The sequence below is a fragment of the Artemia sp. Qi Xiang Cuo genome, chromosome 6, assembly GCF_049724085.1.
Source record: "Artemia sp. Qi Xiang Cuo chromosome 6, ASM4972408v1, whole genome shotgun sequence".
NCBI lineage: Eukaryota > Metazoa > Arthropoda > Branchiopoda > Anostraca > Artemiidae > Artemia > Artemia sp. Qi Xiang Cuo.
In genome coordinates, this window is record NC_142799.1 from 14,168,301 (window position 1) to 14,187,957 (window position 19,657).

The 19,657-nt window shown below is 36.0% G+C and overlaps 1 protein-coding gene across 2 annotated transcripts in view; it reads left to right on the plus strand.

The window, feature by feature from the left end:
• LOC148950893 (uncharacterized) overlaps positions 1-19,657 on the plus strand; it is a 150,618-nt gene that overhangs the window by 69,386 nt on the left and 61,575 nt on the right. For both annotated transcript variants that reach the window (XM_089090499.1, XM_089090500.1), the window contains exons 8-10: positions 4,023-4,313; positions 17,254-17,355; positions 17,895-18,317. In XM_089090499.1, coding sequence (XP_088946625.1) covers positions 4,023-4,313; positions 17,254-17,355; positions 17,895-18,317 — 816 coding nt within the window. The remainder of the gene's footprint in view (positions 1-4,022; positions 4,314-17,253; positions 17,356-17,894; positions 18,318-19,657) is intronic.

A 19,657-nucleotide genomic window follows, 5' to 3' on the forward strand; every position in this document is an offset into this window, starting at 1 on the left:
TGTCAAATAAAAGGACTGTCCATATTGAACTTTTATTTATACGTAAAGAAAAATAAGGAGCCATATGACATGGAGAAAGACAATCATACTATAATTGTAACTTGAACCGACCAGAAATGACTATTTTTGACTAAATGAAATCCCAAACGAACGGAAATTAAAATAACTAACAATATCAAATGTAAAGGTAACAACTACTGAAACAGTTCACTGAATAAATCCTGAAACAAGTAAAAATCAAAATGAATCATTATGTCAAACTCAAAACCAACTAAAATTGCTGCAAACAGGAGTAAGGCCCTCCCTCCTATCCTTGAGGTTATTGCGTCATTTTTAAACTTACTTGTTCAGAAGAACCCTGAGAACTTTTCTTGGATAATGTATTCATGGAGATACACACAGCAAAAGCCACAAATATTTACCACGTCTACCAAAACAAAAATAGTACCACCACCCCCTGAAACGCTCTTTGAGCTAGCTAATACATTTTAAGTAGCTTATCTTGATAACAGTGTAGCTTATTGCCTGACCGTTAACTTAAAACTGCAATGGAAAAATTGGTGCTGTGATTTTATTCGTAAATTCACTGATTGAATGATCAGAGTCACTTTAATTGTAACTCAGTTTCCTTCCTGTCTATAGCACTAGGCTAGACACAAACGTTTGGTTGTTTTTGTTGATTTTTTAACCTGGCTGGATGAACAGACTGTTAATGAGAAATCAGTAAGAAAAGAAAAGAGTATTGCAAACCAAAAATCCAGTAAATTGCTTCATAGCATCAAAAAAACAAATATAGTTTCAAAAAACCAAATATAGCCACTTAAACTTCATTTCTCTTTTTTTTCTTGTTATCCACGCCTACAGGCCACAGTTGGCAACTGATCCGGGTGAATGAGGACTCATTCGAGGCAGAATTTAACCTTTTAGGGCCTTTGGATATTTTAAGACCAAAAAAATATCCCCCGAATTTACATTTACGAAAAATCTCGTTTTCCTATAAGAACCCGCTATAAGCGGGCTCTTATCGTTTCCCGTTCGGGCTAGCCCGCAAGCTGTCAAATCAGCTAACAGTTAGTCAAGCAATAATAAGTAATAAACTGTACAAAAACGTGCAGAAATTATTTGAAAAAAACTACGTTTTCTAAAGAGTTAAAGAGGCTGAGTTACAAGGTCGAACCTTAAAACGTACAGGGATTTTTTAATCAAGGAGGCACACTTATGCCTCTATAAAGAGGCGACCCACCACAATGTTAAGCGATTTCAGGTCCTAGAGGTCGCAGAGAGACGGCGGTGATCGCATTTTGTAGCCCAAACTCAAACTAAGAAACCTGCAAAATTTCATCCTCCTCCGACTTTATCTTCATGGGGTAAACTGGGCCGGAAGTTTCGACCCTCCCACCACAGCCCCCTTTTAACGTTGTCCGATTGGGCTGAAATTTAGAGGTTAAGCTTTCCTAGGACCCGGGAGCTTATCCTCGGAATTTCAGCTCAATCCGATCACTCCTTTATGTCTAGCACTAGGCTAGACACAAACGTTTGGTTGTTTTTGTTGATTTTTTAACCTGGCTGGATGAACAGACTGTTAATGAGAAATCAGTAAGAAAAGAAAAGAGTATTGCAAACCAAAAATCCAGTAAATTGCTTCATAGCATCAAAAAAACAAATATAGTTTCAAAAAACCAAATATAGCCACTTAAACTTCATTTCTCTTTCTTTTTTTTTTTTTTTTTTTATCCACGCCTACAGGCCACAGTTGGCAACTGATCCGGGTGAATGAGGACTCATTCGAAGCAGAATTCGACCTGTTAGGGCCTTTTGATATTTTCAGACCGAAAAAATTATCCTCCGAATTTACATTTACGAAAAATCTCGTTTTCCTATAAGAACCCGCTATAAGCGGGCTCTTATCGTTTCCCGTTCGGGCTAGCCCGCAAGCTGTCAAATCAGCTAACAGTTAGTCAAGCAATAATAAGTAATAAACTGTACAAAAACGTGCAGAAATTATTTGAAAAAAACCTGAACGCCTCCTAAACGCCTCGCTCTTTACGCTAAAGTTTTATTGTTTAAAAAAAAGAGTTGTAAGAAAGTCAAACTTTAGCGTAAAGAGCGAGGCGTTGAGGAGGGGACAGCCCCTTTCATATACGCAATAATTTCTGTTCGTTTTATGATTTAATGTCGCTCCTTACTTTCAGTTTAAAAAACTTTTTTTTTTTTATTTAAAGGCTGCAATAGCAGGGGGTTTGGGGGGCGGCAGCCCCCCAACTGTGCCTCCTATTCCCTGTATGTTTTAAGGTTCGACCTTGTAACTCAGCTTCTTTAACTCTTTAGAAAACGTAGTTTTTTCCAAATAATTTACTAATAGCTTTATAGCATTTGGGTATATTCAGGCATGGGGAGAGGAAACTGGAAACAGTTAAATTCAAAATCACCCTAAAAAAAATGAATAAACGACAATTTTCTGACTGTGTTGAAGCCAGTTTTTTTTCATTCAGCTGTTTAGTTTTGTAAAGGACATATCTTTGTCTTTTATCATTAAAGCGTTGAGAATTCAAAGCTACTTCGAGGAATTTTTTCATATATCAGTTTATTTAAACAATTGATCAAGTTTTATTTATCCTGCATGCATTGATTTTTTGTTCTCTGTCCATTTTAAATATTTTGCTTTCAAATATAGTTTGATCACCCGTTTTATAATTTGGATGCAGATACTTCCCTTTTATTTAGTTCAACGTTTCCTGGAAGTCTTGAGTTAATACTCTTAATCGTTCCTGGAATGTTGCAGGTTGCAGATACATAATTTTAGAACCTGGATGCACATTGTCTCATGATTTAACTTAATATCTACTCAAGATTCCTCAAAAAATTAATTTATTATCCTTGGCAGTCTGTGGGACATTGCAGATACTTTCTTATGACAAACTGAATGCACATAGTGTCTTTGAATTTAGCTGATTATCCCAGTCAACATTTTGCTAAAGATTCAGCTTAATAACATTAGGCATTGTTGAGATATTGCAAATACGTCACATTGCCAACCTAGAAGTGCATGGTTTCTTCTGATTTAGTTGGACATTCCCTGAAAGTTTCAGTTTAATACCCTTTACTGCTCCCGAGATATTGCAGATGTACAAAAGGGCGCAGATGCGCCTTTATTGTAACCTGGATATACATGGTGTCTTGATTTAGTCCAACATGTACCTCAATATTCTCTGAAAGTTTCTACGTCATACGCTTGGCTGTTTCTGAAATATTGTACAAATCCTTCCTCTCTATTAGTAAGCATAATTTTAAAAATTGCCAATTTGTATTATTTGTGGCCCTCTAACCCAGACGAAAGGTGTGGGTAACTTCATCCCTGGATGCGTTTTACGGGACTTTTCGATTATTTTGAACAAACTGGCTGTCTCAAAATTTTGACCTGACGTCTTAAGGTTTTTTTTTGGGGGGGGGGGGACAAAGACAGAGGTCGGGAGGGGCTCTTGTCTTCCAAGCACTTTTGACCTACGATTAGTTTCTCAACGTTATTATTCAAACTACAGATTAGTTTTTCTTTAATTGTGGTGCTAATCTCCCCTTGTGTAGGAATTTTGTCACCGGAAGCATATTTGTTGGAACTTCCGACTACTTTAAACAAAATAGCTTTCTCAACATCTTGGTCGTATATATGTGGAGGGTACGGGTGTCATTTACAAAGAAAGGACAAGAGATTAAGATATTTGCTTTGCGATCACATTTGACTCTTAAAAGGGACCATAGAAGTTCTTATATCCGTTCGAATGAGCCCCATTCAAAGTTTCTATTACCACCCCTTCCGTATGAAGTGGTTCCAGGGAAAAATATAATGCGTTGAAGTATAATTTCAATGCTTCAATAAATTGAAACAGGCATTGACTATAGACAACACTGGAACGCTGCCTCTTATTGAATGTTTTGAAGGCTTTTTCTTTTGAAAAAAAAAAAAAAAAAAAAAAACATGAGGTGACTTTCATGCTCTAAATAATTATCATGTTCTACAATTCCAGAATTACAAGCTGGTATATGTACATCTGCCAAAACATTGAATGTGAACATATCTCAAGAATCCTTAGCTTTGGATTCTGAAATGATTTGTCCTGTCTCGAATCATCCAAACTGGGGCAGCCAACAGCCAGCGAACATGTTGCAAAGATCTCAAGGACATATTAAACAGGAATCTCTAGCTATAACTTCGACAACAAAATCTATTCAAGGAAAGCTGCATCTCAGACAAAGGAAGAAAAATGTCAGCTACGTTGACTTTTTCGATTCTGATATGGATGATATCAGTGGTGAAGGTATTAAGTTGCTTTAAATTTCTTGATTGACATAATTTGAGACTTAGGCATAAAACGGGATGTTCAGGAAGCGGTTGAAAGCAGACTCCAAATAAATTTTCATTTTCACTGTCCTTGGAACTTTAAAAGAAACAAAATGAAATCCTGGGTCGTATTTTCTGACATAGGAACATTATCATAGGATTTTTTTTTTTTTTTTTTTTTTTTTTTTTTTTTTTTTTTTTTTTTTTAGGAACGTGCGAGCCAATCCTTATATAATTTATAATTAGTTTTTCTCCCACATCGAAGAAGAAAAAAGGAATTTTGGACATTCGGTGGTTAATGTTGCACATGGTAACATTAATCAGATTTTGGATAACCAGATAACCAGACATTCACGGTAACATATATTTGGATACAATGAGGAGTGTGAGTTCTATCCTCCCTCCCGTCCCCAAAGAACTATCCAAGGGTCTTCTCACCACACTGCCAGATTAAAAAAAATGCGCTGGGAAGCATGGATATTTTGGCCTAAAAATTTTCTTATTTTCATTTATCTTATTTCATTATGTTCTTATTTTCCTTGATAAATTTTGAACCATGCAACAGTGTATTAGGTTTATGTTCTACTCTGACTCCACTGATAGGTTTAATATAAGAAATATTGGTCTTTTATGCTTATGAAGGAATACTTATTAGTATAGCAACGAAACTCAATAACAACCTACTAGGAAACAGAAATCCAGTCAAACAACAGAATATTACTTATGAAGAAAATTGTAAAAAAAATAGCAACAAAATGAAATAAAACCTATGAGTATACAGAAATCCTTTCAATAGAAATATCCCTCATGAAAAAACCTTAACAAATTCTCCCATTCACTAGATTGTGAATGGTGCTAGTACTATGTATATCCAAAGTTTCTTATTTTATGCTATTATTCTCACCTAAAACCCTATTGTGATTGGACTAATTTAAATCTTTTCTTAATCTCTTGGAGTTTTTGCATACCTTACAGGAAACTTATGCTTTACTGAAACCATTAATCTAAAATTGCTTTTCAGTGTTATCAACTATTAATTCAATTATTTATTTCTATTGTTTGGTATAGCCGTAAAAACTGAATAAATAAATACGGGTCTAATAAAAAATTTTATGAAATAAAGGCATTTTAATGTAGGCTACTGCTATGGCTGAATCCAATCAGGTAAAAGAAGAGGGCAATTTTTGTGTTTTTTTTTTGTAATTTAACCTAACCTTGATTTTCAATTCAAATCACTCAGTCAAACGGACTCGGTTGATTTTTTCTCAATGGGTGGCAACCGTGGTTGCAAGTACAACTTTAGCCGCACTGAGCTAATGAATTTTACAATACTTTAGTATGCCATTTCCATCTTTGAAGTTACAATATAAGTATGTTTGCTGTGTCAAATTTGCTAGTGGTGGTCAAAACTCAATGGAATTTTTAATGAACTGGTTGGAGAATGTGGGCTGGACTGCCATCTAAAACAAGTTTTTTTTGTTACATACTTTTTTCCTTTTTTTTTTAATGGGGTTGTCCATTCAGTGGTACATCGTTTTTATACTGGGACGACCCCTATGCGTGCTGTATTTGGATATTTGATATCCTTCGAGATAAATAAGGTTTGGCTTCTGCCTTACTAGAAGTTCGAATTTTTTTTTTGAAATAAGAAGTACTTACCTGTACCGTTAATAGAACTCGGAAGCTTAGTAATTCAACATACCTATAATTTGGCGTATTTGGGCTTCCCGATTGGGTCCTCCCGAAAACACACAAACTTGTTTCTCATCGACCATCTTTCCTGTCAAATTTCAACATCTTATCCAGTGGCGTAATTTCGTCAATAGCCTGGGAGAAGGGGGGGGGGGTGAAGTTGGAGCTAGTTTTTCCAAATCAAGTGAAAATCAGAGGCAACGCTGTAGCGTTGTCTATAGTAAAGGCCATACGGCTCCAATATTTTATTATTTATTTATTATTTTTTTCCCAGAGGCACTTCATATGGAAGGGGTCGTCGTAGAAACTTCAATGGGGGATTATTCGATTGGAAATCGAGAGTTCTAGTGCCCTTTTTAATAGTCGAAAATGATTGGAGGGCAACTAGCCCCCCCCACGCCCACCATTCCCCCAAACACATCCAATCAAAATTTTGAGATAGCCATTTTGTTCAGCGTGTTGATTTCCAGATAGAAAATACATTTTTGAGGAGGACACTCCCCCACAACCCTCGGGGCAAGGGTTTTAATTTATGCCCTGGGGCATATAAGGTTTTTATAGAAGTCGTTGTCGTAGAAACTCCAAAACAGGCTCAATTGATTGGAAATTAAAGGGCTAGTGCCCTTTTAAATAATCAAAAGTGATTGTAGTGTAACTAGCCCCCTCCCCCCCCCACGCCCATCATTTCCCCAAAAACATCCAATCGAAATTTTCAGATAGCCATTTTGTTCACCGTAGTTGATTTCCAGATGGAAAATATATTTTTGGGGAGGAAACTCCCCCACAACCCTCAGGGTAAGGGTTCTAAGTTATACCCTGGGAACAAGTAAGATTTATATAAAAGGCGCTGTCGTAGAAACTTCAAAAAAGACTCATTCGATCGGAAATTCAAAAAGCTAGTGCCCTTTTTAATAGTCGAAAGTGATTGGAGTGCAACTAGCCCCCACACGCCCATCATATCCCCAAACACTTTCGATCATAATTGTGAGACAGCCATTCTGTTCAACGTAGTTGATTTCCAGATAGAAAATATATTTTTGAGGACACTCCCCCACAACCCTCGGGGCAAGGGTTTTAAGTTATGCCCTGGGGGTATATAAGGTTTTTATAGAAAGCGTTGTCGTAGTAACTTCAAAACAGGCTCATTCGATTGGAAATTAAAGGACCAGTGCCCTTTTTAATAATCAAAAGGGATTGGAGTTTAACTAGCGCCCCTTCCCCCCCCACGCCCATCATTCCCCCAAACACATCCAATCAAAATTTTGAGATAGCCATTTTGTTCAGCGTAGTTGATTTCCAGATAGAAAATATATTTTTGAGGAGGATACTCTCCCACAAACCTCAGGGCAAGGGTTTTAAGTTATGCCCTGAAGCATAAAAGGTTTTTATAGAAGACGTTGTCGTAGAAACTTCCAAACAGGCTCATTCGATTGGAAATTAAAGAGCTAGTGCCCTTTTTAATAGTCGAAAGTGATTGGAGTGTAACTAGCTCCCCTCTCCCCCACGCCCATCATTTCTCCAAACACATCCAATCAAAATTTTCAGATAGCCATTTTGTTCAGCGTAGTTGATTTCCAGATAGACAATATATTTTTGAGGAGGACACTCCCCCACTACCCTCAGGGCAAGGGTTTTAAGTTATGCCCTGGGAGCATAAAAGGTTTTTATAGATAACATTGCCGCAAGAGCTACAAAACAGATTTATTTGATTCGACATTCACAAAGCTAGTGCCCATTTTAATAGTTAAAAATGTTTGAAGTATCCATAGCGGCCGCCCCCCTCACTCCCATCATTCCCCCAAACACATCCAATCAAAATTTTGAGATAGTTATTTGGTTCAGCGTAGTTGATTTCCAGATATAAAATATATTTTTAAGGATGAAAATCCCCCACAACCCTCAGGGCAAGGGTTTTAATTTATGCCCTGGGGGCATATAAGGTTTTTATAGAAGGCGTTGTCGTAGAAACTTCAAAAAAGGCTCATTCGATTGGAAATTAAAGGGCTAGTAACCTTTTTAATAGTCGAAAGTGGTTGGAGTGCAACTAGCCCCCCCCCCCCCCGCCCATCATTTCTCCAAACACATCAAATCAAAATTTTGAGATACCCATTTTGTTCAGTGTAGTTGATTTCCAGATAAAAAATATGTTTTTGAGGAGGATAATCCCCTACAACTCTCAGGGCAAGGGTTTTAATTTACGCCCTGGGGTCAAATAAATTTTTTATAGAAGGCGTTGTCGTAGAAACTTCAAAACAGGCTTATTCGATTGGAAATTAAAGAGCTAGTGCCCTTTTTAATAGTCGAAAGTGATTGGAGTGTACCTAGCCCCCCCCCCCCGCCCATCATTTCCCCAAACACATCCAATCAAAATTTTCAGCTTGCCATTTTGTTCAGCGTAGTTGATTTCCAGATAGAAAATATATTTGTGAGGAGGACACTCCCCCACAAAACTCAGGGCAAGGGTTTTAAGTTATGCCCTGAAGCATAAAAGGTTTTTATAGAAGACGTTGTCGTAGAAACTTCAAAACAGGCTCAATCGATTGGAAATTAAAGAGCTAGAGCCCTTTTTAATAGTCGAAAGTGATTGGAGCGTAACTAGCTCCCCTCCCCCCCCCACGCCCCACAATTACCCAAACAAATCCAATCAAAATTTTCTGATAGCCCTTTTGTTCAGCGTAGTTGATTTCCTGATAGAAAATATATTTTTGAGGAGGACACTCCCCCACAACCCTCAGGGCAAGGGTTTTAAGTTATGCCCTGGGAACATATAAGGTTTTTATAGAAGGCGTTGTCGTAGAAACTTCAAAAAAGGCTCATTCGACTGGAAATTGAAAAAGCCAGTGCCCTTTCTGATAGTCGAAAGGGATTGGAGGGCAACTAACCCCCCCCCTCACGCCTATTATTCCTCCAACCACGTCCAATCAAAATTTTGAGATAGTTATTTGGTTCAGCGTAGTTGATTTCCAGATAGAAAATATATTTTTGAGGAGGATAATCCACCACAAACATCAGGGCAAGGGTTTTAAGTTATGCCCTGGGGGCATATAAGGTTTTTATAGAAGTCGTTGTCGTAGAAACTTCAAAATAGGCTCATTCGATTGGAAATTAATGGGCTAGTAACCTTTTTAATAGTCGAAAGTGATTGGTGTGTAACTAGCCCCCTTCCCCCCACGCTGATCATTTCCCCAAACACATCCAATCAAAATTTTGAGATAGCCATTTTGTTCAGCGTAGTTGATTTCCAGATAGAAAATATATTTTTGAGGAGGACACTCCCCCACAACTTTCAGGGCAAGGGTTTTAATTTATGCCCTGGGGGCATATAAGGTTTTTATATAAGGCGTTGTCGTAGAAACTTCAAAACAGGCTCATTCGATTGGAAATTAAATGGCTAGTGCCCTTTTTAATAGTCGAAAGTTATTGGGGTGCAACTAGCGGGCCCCCCCCCCCGCCACGTCCATCATTTCCCCAAACACATCCAATCAAAATTTTGAGATAGCCATTTTGTTCAGCGTAGTTGATTTCCAGATAGAAAATATGTTTTTGAGGAGGACAATCCCCCAAAACTCTCAGGGCAAGGGTTTTAAGTTATGCCCTGGGGGCATATAAAGTTTTTGTTGAAGGTGTTGTCATAGAAACTTCAAAAAAGGCTCATTCGATAAGAAATTCAAAGGGATAGTGCCCTTTTTAATAGTCAAAAGTGATTGGAAGGTAACTAGCCCCCCCCCCTCCTACGGCTATCATTCCCCGAAACACATCCAATCAAAATTTTGAGATAGCCATTTTGTTTAGCGTAGCTGATTTCCAGATAGAAAATATGTTTTTGAGGAGGACACTCCCCCACAACCCTCAGGGCAAGGGTTTTAAGTTATGCCCTGGGGGCATATAATGTTTTTATAGGAGACGCTGTAACAAAAACTTCAAAAAAAGACTCATTAGATTGGAAATTCACAAACTTAGTGTCCCTTTTAATAGTCAAAAGTATCTTTAGGGAACCTAGCCCCCCCCCTTCACGCCCCTTATTTCCCCCATCACATCCAATCAAAATTTTGAGATAGTTATTTGGTTCAGCGTAGTTGATTTCCATATATAAAATATATTTTGAGGAGGACACTCCCCAACAACCCTCAGGGCACGAGTTTTAAGTTATGCCCTGGGGGCATATAAGGTTTTATAGAAGGCCTTGTCGTATGAACTTCAAAAAAGGCTCAATCAATTGGAAATTAAAGAGCTAGTAACCTTTTTAATTGTCGAAAGTGATTGGAGTGCAACTAGCCCCCCCCCCGCCCATCATTTCCCCAAACACATCCAATCAAAATTTTGAGATAGCCGTTTTGTTCAGGGTTGTTGATTTCCAGATAGAAAATATATTTTTGAGGAGGATACTTCCCCACAACTTTCAGGGCAAGGGTTTTAATTTATGCCCTGGGGGCATATAAGGTTTTTATAGAAGACGTTGTCGTAGAAACTTCAAAACAGGCTTATTCGATTGGAAATTAAAGAGCTAATGCCCTTTTTAATAGTCGAAAGTGATTGGAGTGTAACTAGCCCCCCCCACGCCCATCATTTCCCCAAACACATCCAATCAACATTTTCAGATAGCCATTTTGTTCGGCGTAGTTGATTTCCAGATAGAAAATACATTTTTGAGGAGAACACTCCCCCACAACACTCAGGGCAAGGGTTTTATGTTATGCCCTGGGGGCATATAAGGTTTTTATATAAGGCGTTTTCGTAGAAACTTCCAAACCGGCTCATTAGATTGGAAATTCAAAGGGCTTGGGCCATTTTTCATCGTCAAAAGTGATTGGAGGGCAACTAGCCCCCCCCCCCCCCACGCCCATCATTTCCCAACACACATCCAATCAAAATTCTGAGATAGCTAATTTGTTCAGTGTAGTTGATTTCCTGATAGAAAATATGTATTTGAGGAGGACAATCCCCCAAAACTCTCGGGGCAAGGGTTTTAAGTTATGCCCTGGGGGCATATAAGGTTTTTGTTGAAGGTGTTGTCATAGAAACTTCAAAAAAGGCTCATTCGATTAGAAATTCAAAGGGATAGTGCCCTTTTTAATAGTCAAAAGTGTTTGTAAGGCATCTAGCCCCCCCCCCCTCCTACGCCCATTATTTCCCCAAACACATCCAATCAAAATTTTGAGATAGCCATTTTGTTTAGTGTAGCTGATTTCCAAATAGAAAATATGTTTTTGAGGAGTAAACTCCCCCACAACCCTCAGGGCAAGAGTTTTAAGTTATCCCCTGGGGGAATATAAGGCTGTTATAGAAGGCGTTGTCGTAGAAACTTCAAAACAGGATCATTCGATTGGAAACTGAAAGGGCTAGTGCCCTTTTTAATAGTCAAAAGTGATTGGAGGGCAACAAGCCCCCTCCCACGCCCATCATTACCCCAAACACATCCAATCAAAATTTTGAGATAGCCATTTTGTTCGGCGTAGTTGATTTCCAGATAGAAAATACGTTTTTGAGGAGGACACTCCCCCCCAACCCTCAGGGCAAGGCTTTAAAGTTATGCCCTTGGGGCATATAAGGTTTTTTAGAAGGCGTTGTCGAAGAAACTTCAAGAAAGACTCATTTGATTTGAAATTTCAATTCGATTGGAAATTCCTTTGTAATAGTCGAAAGTGATTTGAGGGCAACTAACCCCCCTCTCACGCCCACCATTTCCCCAAACACATCCAATCAAAATTTTAAGACAGCCATTTTATTAAACGTAGTTTTAAGTTCTTTAAATTAGGTCTTTGAGGATTACAACTTCCCCAAAGCTCTCAGGGCAAGGGTTGTAGTTGTAGGATTCTTCCTATCCTTTGTATTATTGCTTAAGGACGGGATGCTCGTATAGACTTTAGAGAGGGCTCATTTGATTGAAAATTGAAAGTTTTTCTTCACTTTTTGATAGTCAAAAGAGATTGAATTGCAACTAGCCCCTCTCCCTCCTCCATGCCCTAAATGCATCAGATAAAAATTTTGAGATAGACTTTTCGTTAAAATAGTTCAAATTTCTGATAACAAAAAACTCCGGTGTCGATACAGCCCACCAGGACCCAGGGGTAGGCGTTGTAAGTAATGCCCTGGGGCATAACTTATTAAGGGGGGTTTATAACTTATGGGAAGGGGTTTTGTATGGGAAGAACACATAGGGAATTATCCAATTATAAGGTTAAAATACATACTCTGTGATACATCCAAAATTGCTTTGGCACACAAATTCCTATTGAGGTCAATTCCAAACAGTCGTGATCCCTTTGTGTCAGCAAGTGAAATGGTCTAAACCCCCTTATTGCAGCTATTTTTTCAATCTATTCATTGTTGCCAATCGCTGTCCACAAGTTATGCAAGCTGTCTATTGTTCATATATAAGGTTTTTATCAAAGAGGTAATCGTATATAGACTTTGAAAAAAGCCTCATTCGATTTAAATTGAAAGTTCTAGATCCTTTTTTTAAAGTCAAGAATAATCGGACAGTAAGCACCCCCCCCCCATGCCATAAAAACTTGATACGTTTTGCTATCAAAAACGAACAAAAATTAATTTAAAAAAAAACTTTCCGAAAAATAAGTTTTTCAAAGAAAAGTAACGGCCATTTTAAACTTAAGATCAGCAGATACTAATTCCTGTTAAAATTCAAACTCAAAACGACCAGAAATTACTATCAAAGAATAAATGAAACCCAACACGACCAGAAATTAAATAAACAATTAGAGCAAAAAACATTCCACAAGTAACAATATAAATGAATAAATACATATTAAAGCAAGTTATGCATAGATTGAATATGAAAGTCAAACTTAAGGCGAAAACGAATAGTTTGCTATTAAAGTATATATGAAACTTAAAACGAACAGAAATTAAATAACAATCAATGCGAACAAACATACAATATATACTAATGTAAATGAATAAATAAATCTTAAAACGAGTGAAACTTAAATTGAATATGCAAATCAAGTTTGAATCGAATAAAAATAACTACAAACAAGAGTTTGGGTATCGTCTCACTGCAGAAACCTACTGCGTCATTGGCACTTTACTGAAAACGAATTATATTACAAATATTTTCTTTTCTACTTAATGTTGAAATAAATATTAAGATTACAGTAAAATTTTGACTGGTGAACCTTTAGAAATTAATATCATTATGCATCAAATTTTCTGTTTAATTTATTAGTTCTTTTCAAGATTGGTCAAGACCAATATAGTTTCACAACTAGCACAATATGGATACTGTCCCCTTCTTTAACTGTAAAAACCTAAACCCTTCTGCGTGATTGGTGCTTCACTGAAAACGAATTACTCGTATATTACAAATTTATTATTTTCCAGTTCTTACAGCATTGAAAATGAAAATAAAAATTACAGTGAAAAAAAATCTGAAACTGATGGATCTGTCAACAATTAATATCATTATATATCTGATATTCAATTTGATTTTGTTTATACTTTCCATGACTGTTCAAGACTCATATAGGTTTGCCTTTTTTTTTTAACTCTGCCATTTTTTGTAACTAAGCGGGTTAGTTTGTTATTAAAACATTCTATGGCTTCTGCAGCGGAAAACTGCACCTTAAACTTTGTGGAACATGCATTTTCTTGCATGAAACACCAAAATATAATAAAATGTCAAGTTTCAGAGTGTTCCACCACTCGCAAGCAAGTGCCATTGGTATTTTTGAATCCGCATGGTCAATTTAGGGGGTGGAGGGTAGGCTAATTCTCGTAGCAGCCACATTCCGTCGTGGTATGGTTCATATTTTCAACACCTGGCGTCTGGACTATCATATAATCTACGAAGCATACAACTACCCCAAATCACTATCAATAAATAAATGAAACCCAAAACGAACAAAAATTAAAATAAATATTAGAGTCAAACTCAAAACGAGCATAAATTAATGTGAGTAGCATTCAAAACCCCTATGCTTTCTAAAAGCCAGAATATAATTTGTGGTTTACTGAAAAAAAATTCAAATGAGTTTACTGAAAAAAAAAAATGTGCAGTGGGTTAATATAATGCATATATAGTGATAGTTATTCCCTAAAGTCATAATTAATTTGTAACATCCTAGGGTTATAGAAGTGAAAACAGTTCAAAGAATTGTTTTCAGTTAAGCGCCAATGACGCAGTAGGCTTTAGGCTTCTGCAGTGAGACGATACCCAAGCTCTTGTTTGTAGTTATTCTTATTCGATTCAAACTTGATTTGCATATTCAATTTAAGTTTCACTTGTTTTAAGATTCATTTATTCATTTTCAATAATATATATTGTATATTTGTTCGCATTGATTGTTATTTAACTTATGTTCGTTTTAAGTTTCCTTGATACTTTAATATCAAAATATATGTTTGCGTTTTAAGATTGATTCAAATATTCAATCTATGCATTACTGGCTTTAACATTTATTAATTCATTTGTATTATTACTTGTTGTATGTTTTTTGCTATGATTTTTATTTAATTTCTCGTCGTTTTGGGTTTCATTTATTCTTTAACAGTAATTTCTGTTCGTGTTGATTTTGTAATATTAAATGTAATTTTATATATATCTGAATTTGTCAAAAATGCCATTAAATTTATATTTAAAAAATTTTTTTATAAATGTTTTTTTTAATTAATAACAGTAAAAACTTAAAAATAATCCATATATTACCACAAAGGCAAAGACATACTAAATAAAACTGACCTATTTCTCTGGATACTTGAATTATGCAGGGTTATCTTAGTTTTGACAAGATTTTTTGAAGAAATTAAATTTGAGCTGGGGGGGGGGGCAAACGAAGGCGTGGAGGGGTTAATTGCCCCTCCCCCTTTCCTATAGCAAATTATGCCCCTGATCTTCTATCTCTTTTGTCAAATGAAAATTCAGTTGCGTCATTTACTTGTTAGCCTTTACAATGCAGTAGTGCTCCCTCATATCTTAGGTATATGTGATTCAGTTCTCATAAAAAATCTCTAAATCTCTGCATTTTATTTTTTATTCAAGGAATATGATATAAAATGACATTCACCGTAGGCAGCGCAATAGCGCTGCCTAAGTAAAGAACGATGTTGGCACAATATATTGTATATTTCTTTGTTTTAGACCAGGGCACTTCGTATCAAAGGAGCTGTCGTAGAAACTTTGAAAAGGGCTCATTCGATTAGAAATTGGAAGGGCTTGTGCCTTTTTCAATAGCCGACAGTGACTGGAAGGCTACTAACACCCCTTCCACTCCCACCATTTCCCCAAACACATCCAATCAGATTTTTTGATATCCGTTTTGTTCAACGTAGTTTAAAGATCTGGAATATATGTCTTTAAGGAGGACGCTCCCCCCACAGTCCTTAGGGCAAGGGTTTCAAGTTATGCCCTGGGGGAATATAAATTTTTTTTTTATAGAAAGCAAAACTTCAATAGTGGCTCATTTGATTGGAAAATCAAAGGACTAGTGCCCGTTTTAACAGTCTAAAGTGATTGGAGGACAACTAACTCCCTTCCCACGCCCACCATTTCCCCGAACACATTCAATCAAAATTTTGAAATAACCGTTTCGTTCAACGTAGTTAAAAGTTCTGGAAATTAGGTCATTGACGATGACACCCCCCTCCATCCACAGCCCTCAGGGCAAGGGTTGTAAGTTATGCCCTGGGGGGCATATAAGGTTTTTATAGAAAACGTTGTCATAGAAACTTCAAAAAGGGCTCATCCGATTGTAAATTGAAAGGGCTAGTGCCCTTTTTAATAGTTGAAAGTGATTGGAAGGCAACTAACCCCTCTCTCGCGCCCACCATTTCCCCAAACACAGCCAATCATTATTTTGAGATAGCTATTTTGCTCAACGTAGTTGTAAGTTCTGGAAATTAGGTCTTGGAGGATGATAAACCCCTCAGAGCCCTCAGGATAATGGTTGTAAGTTATGCCCTGGGGGCATATAAAGTTTTTTTTTTTTATATAAAGTGTTGTCGTAAAAACTTCAAAAAGGGCTCATTGATTGGTATTTAAAGGGCTAGTGGCCTTTTTAATAGTTAAAAGTGATTGGAGGGCAACTAACCCACCTCTCATGCCCACCATTTTTCCAAACACATACAATGAAAATTTTGAGATAGCTATTTTGTTCAATGTAGTTGAAAGATCAGGAAAATATGTCTTTGAGGAGAACCCTCAGGGCAAGGGTTGTAAGTTATTCCTTGGGGACATATAAGGTTTTTTTGAAAGTGTTGTCGTACAAACTTCAAAAAAGGCTCATTCAATTGGAAATTGAAAGGGCTAGTGGCCTTTTTAATAATTGAAAATGAATGGAGGGCAACTAATCCCCATATCAAGCCCACCATTTCCTCAAACACATCCAATCAGTATTTTGAGATAGTCATATTGTTCAACGTAGTTGAAAGTTCTGAGAATTATGTCTTTGAGGATGATAACCTCCTCAGAGCCCTCAGGGAAAGGGTTGTAAGTTATGCCCTGGGTATATAAGTTATGCCCTGGGTATATATGCCCTGGCATATAAAGTTTTTTTTATAGAAAGCGTTATCGAATTAGAAGTTAAAATGAATTAAAGTGGAAACATAAATTAAAATAATAACAGAGTCAAACTCAAAACGAGCAGAAATTGATATGCGTAGGGTTCAAAACTCCTATGCTTTCTAAAAGCCAGAATGTTATTTGTACTTGACTGAAAAAATATTTTAAATATTTTCACTTTAATAACTTTAGAAATAAAAAAATCAGTTAAGATTTTCAGCAATAAATATCAACATTTGTATATTAAACTGACAATGCACATTCATTTGAATTTTTTCAGTAAAGTACAAATTATATTCTGGCTTTTACAAAGCATAGGGGGTTTTGAACCCTACTCATATTAATTTCTACTCGTTCTGAGTTTGACTCAGTTATTTATTTTAATTTCATTCTATTTGGGTTTCATTTATTTATTGATACTCATTAGTGGTAGTTTTATGCTTGGTAGATTATTTGATTCTATTTTTGTTCATTTTTGGTCTAATGGAGTTCTTTACTTTTTTTGAAAAACTTATTTTGTAGGAATTTTAGTTAACATTTACTAGAAACAAAAATCAATCCATAAAATTAAGCACAGTAAAATTTAATTCTTTATATTCTTCAATTTAAAAGTAAGATGGCTTCCAAATAATACAATTTGTGTTTTTATTATGTGAGCAAGTTCAATAGGTTTTGTCATTTTTACTGATGTAAATTTTTCTTTTTCCAGAGGTCGAACAAGAACAACCTAGCCGTATTTTGTCATATAACCGTGAAGAAATTTTTGAAAGAGAGCCTAATCCACCGGTGACTTCAAAGGACAGAAATAAAGGTTTGTTTGTTTGATAAGTTAAACAATCCCACGGGACATAGTTATTTTTCTTGCTAACTTGTTGTTGACACCTATTTTTTAATGTATTAAACCTAATTGCTCGTGCATACATCTTGTAAGCTAATTATTCCCGACAGGATTTCTGTCTAAAGCTTAGACTTTCTATTTGGAAAACCATATATACTTCTGATTGTAACTGATTCAGTGAAAATCTATAAAATTAAATATTACATATGTTGTATTTATCTTAAAAAAACCGTCTAAGAAGACATATTTTTGAAGGTTGTAGTTCATCTGGAGATTGGAGTTTCACTTTCTAGTTATAACTAACATATTTTCCTGATTATGGTTAATTTAATGAATCCCTGTTAAAGAAAATATGTACATGCAGTTTTTCTTCCAAATACTCAACCAAATCTCGCTACCCCAGGTCAAGATAGGTGATGAAAATTGTTTGTTATAGTTTTTATTTTACCGAAAGAGATAATTCTAATATCCAATGTATGTTGTTATGGTCATTGAACTTGGTTTTCTTATAGTTATCCAACTTCGTCCAGTTTTGCCATCTTGTCGTAGCGAAGTCCTTGAGAACATTGCATTGAATCACAGAACATTATCTACATCATCATACTGTAGCAGTAGCTTTGAACCACGGTACGCAAAATTCTCTGATGATGATTTGAAACCTCAACCTCTAACCAAGAAGTCTAAGAAGCAGGTACTTGCTCCCAAAGACTATGTATCAAATGAGATAAAAGATGAAAAATATTTGGCTCGTCGTCTTAAGAACAATATGGCCGCCAAACAATGCCGTGACGCAAGACGCATGAAAGAAAAACAATATGTTATCCGAGTGAAAATCCTTGAAAAACAGAATGCGTCATTAAAAGCTGAAATTGAACGGATTCGGAAAGAGAATCAGGCCTCAGATCCAGCAAGAAGTGAATGTCCGATGTTAACAGGTACTTGATCCTGCTTCTGAAAAAAAATAATAACTTTTAGAAATCATTTTAGCTAGTGCTCATATATATCAGGTTTAAGCTATTGGCAAAATGTTTTAATAGGGTTGGTCAATTGTATACAGATTTACCTTAGCGTTGCTATTAGCATGGGAGTTTTTTTAAAAATTACCTTGGAGACAAAAAATAAGATGAATGTTATATAATAAAATATGACTGGGCGTTTTATTTTGGCTGCTGTAGTTCATTTGATATGTGTGACCTATTGTAAAATATATTTAGACTACTCAAATTCTGTTGATTTGTTCAGACCTTTTTCTTATACCTTATTTAGAGTTTTTGTTTTTCTAAAATTTATGGTTCATTCTTTTTCTCTCTTTTTGTATAATTTTTTCCTCTTTTTCCTTTTTGCTTTCGGATAATTTTTGGATTTCTTTTTCCTCTCTTCCTAAAATTTTTGGATCATTTGTAATTTTAGTTATTAACATCAAGTTTTCTATTCTATTTATTGGATGTCTAAAAAAACTTTTTAGAAATAATTGGCTCTTTAACAATAAAAAGAAACTGAATTTTATAAGACAACATTTCGGGTCTGTTGTAGGTTATGAAACACACTCTCTTTTGATTATTGGAGTTGATTTTTCACTCGAGGTTCTGTATCTGTTGTTCAAAATTTATTGCGCCATTAAGAAGATAAAAATAACTGTCGTTTGTCTAAAGTTAAAGAAAACACATCCACATACCCCAATGGCATTTGGATATGAGTTATTTATGTTTTTTATGTTTTAATATAGATTCATATTAAGCTCCTAAAATAATTTTATCTTTTTAAATAATAACCACTCTCAAGCTAAAGTATATCGAAAATATGTTTAAGTTGCCATAGAAATCAAATGAATCATTCGTTAGATCCGCAAAGCTTTACATGTGTTTCGATTTTTAATTCAAATACCTAGTGACCTTTGAATTTTTGTGTCTAATATATAGTTTATTAACAGTGGGATAACATCGTAAGGTCACCCCTCCCCTTTCTATCTCTCCTCCGTGTACTCCTTGCACTCTTGATCGTTTTAAAGCCTTTGTCATTATACAACAAAGGTAATCATAGGCAGTGCAATAGCGCTGCCTAACTAAAGTAAGGTGTTGGCACAATGTATTATTTATTTGTTTTTGTTTTTTTCTTAGACCAGGCCACTTCGTATCGAAAGAGTTTTTAATAGTCCAAAGTGATTGGAGGGCAACTAGAACCCCTTCCACAACCACCATTTTCCAAACACATCCAATCAAAATTCTGAGATAGCCATTTTGATCAACGTAGTTGATAGGTCTGGAAATTGTGTCTT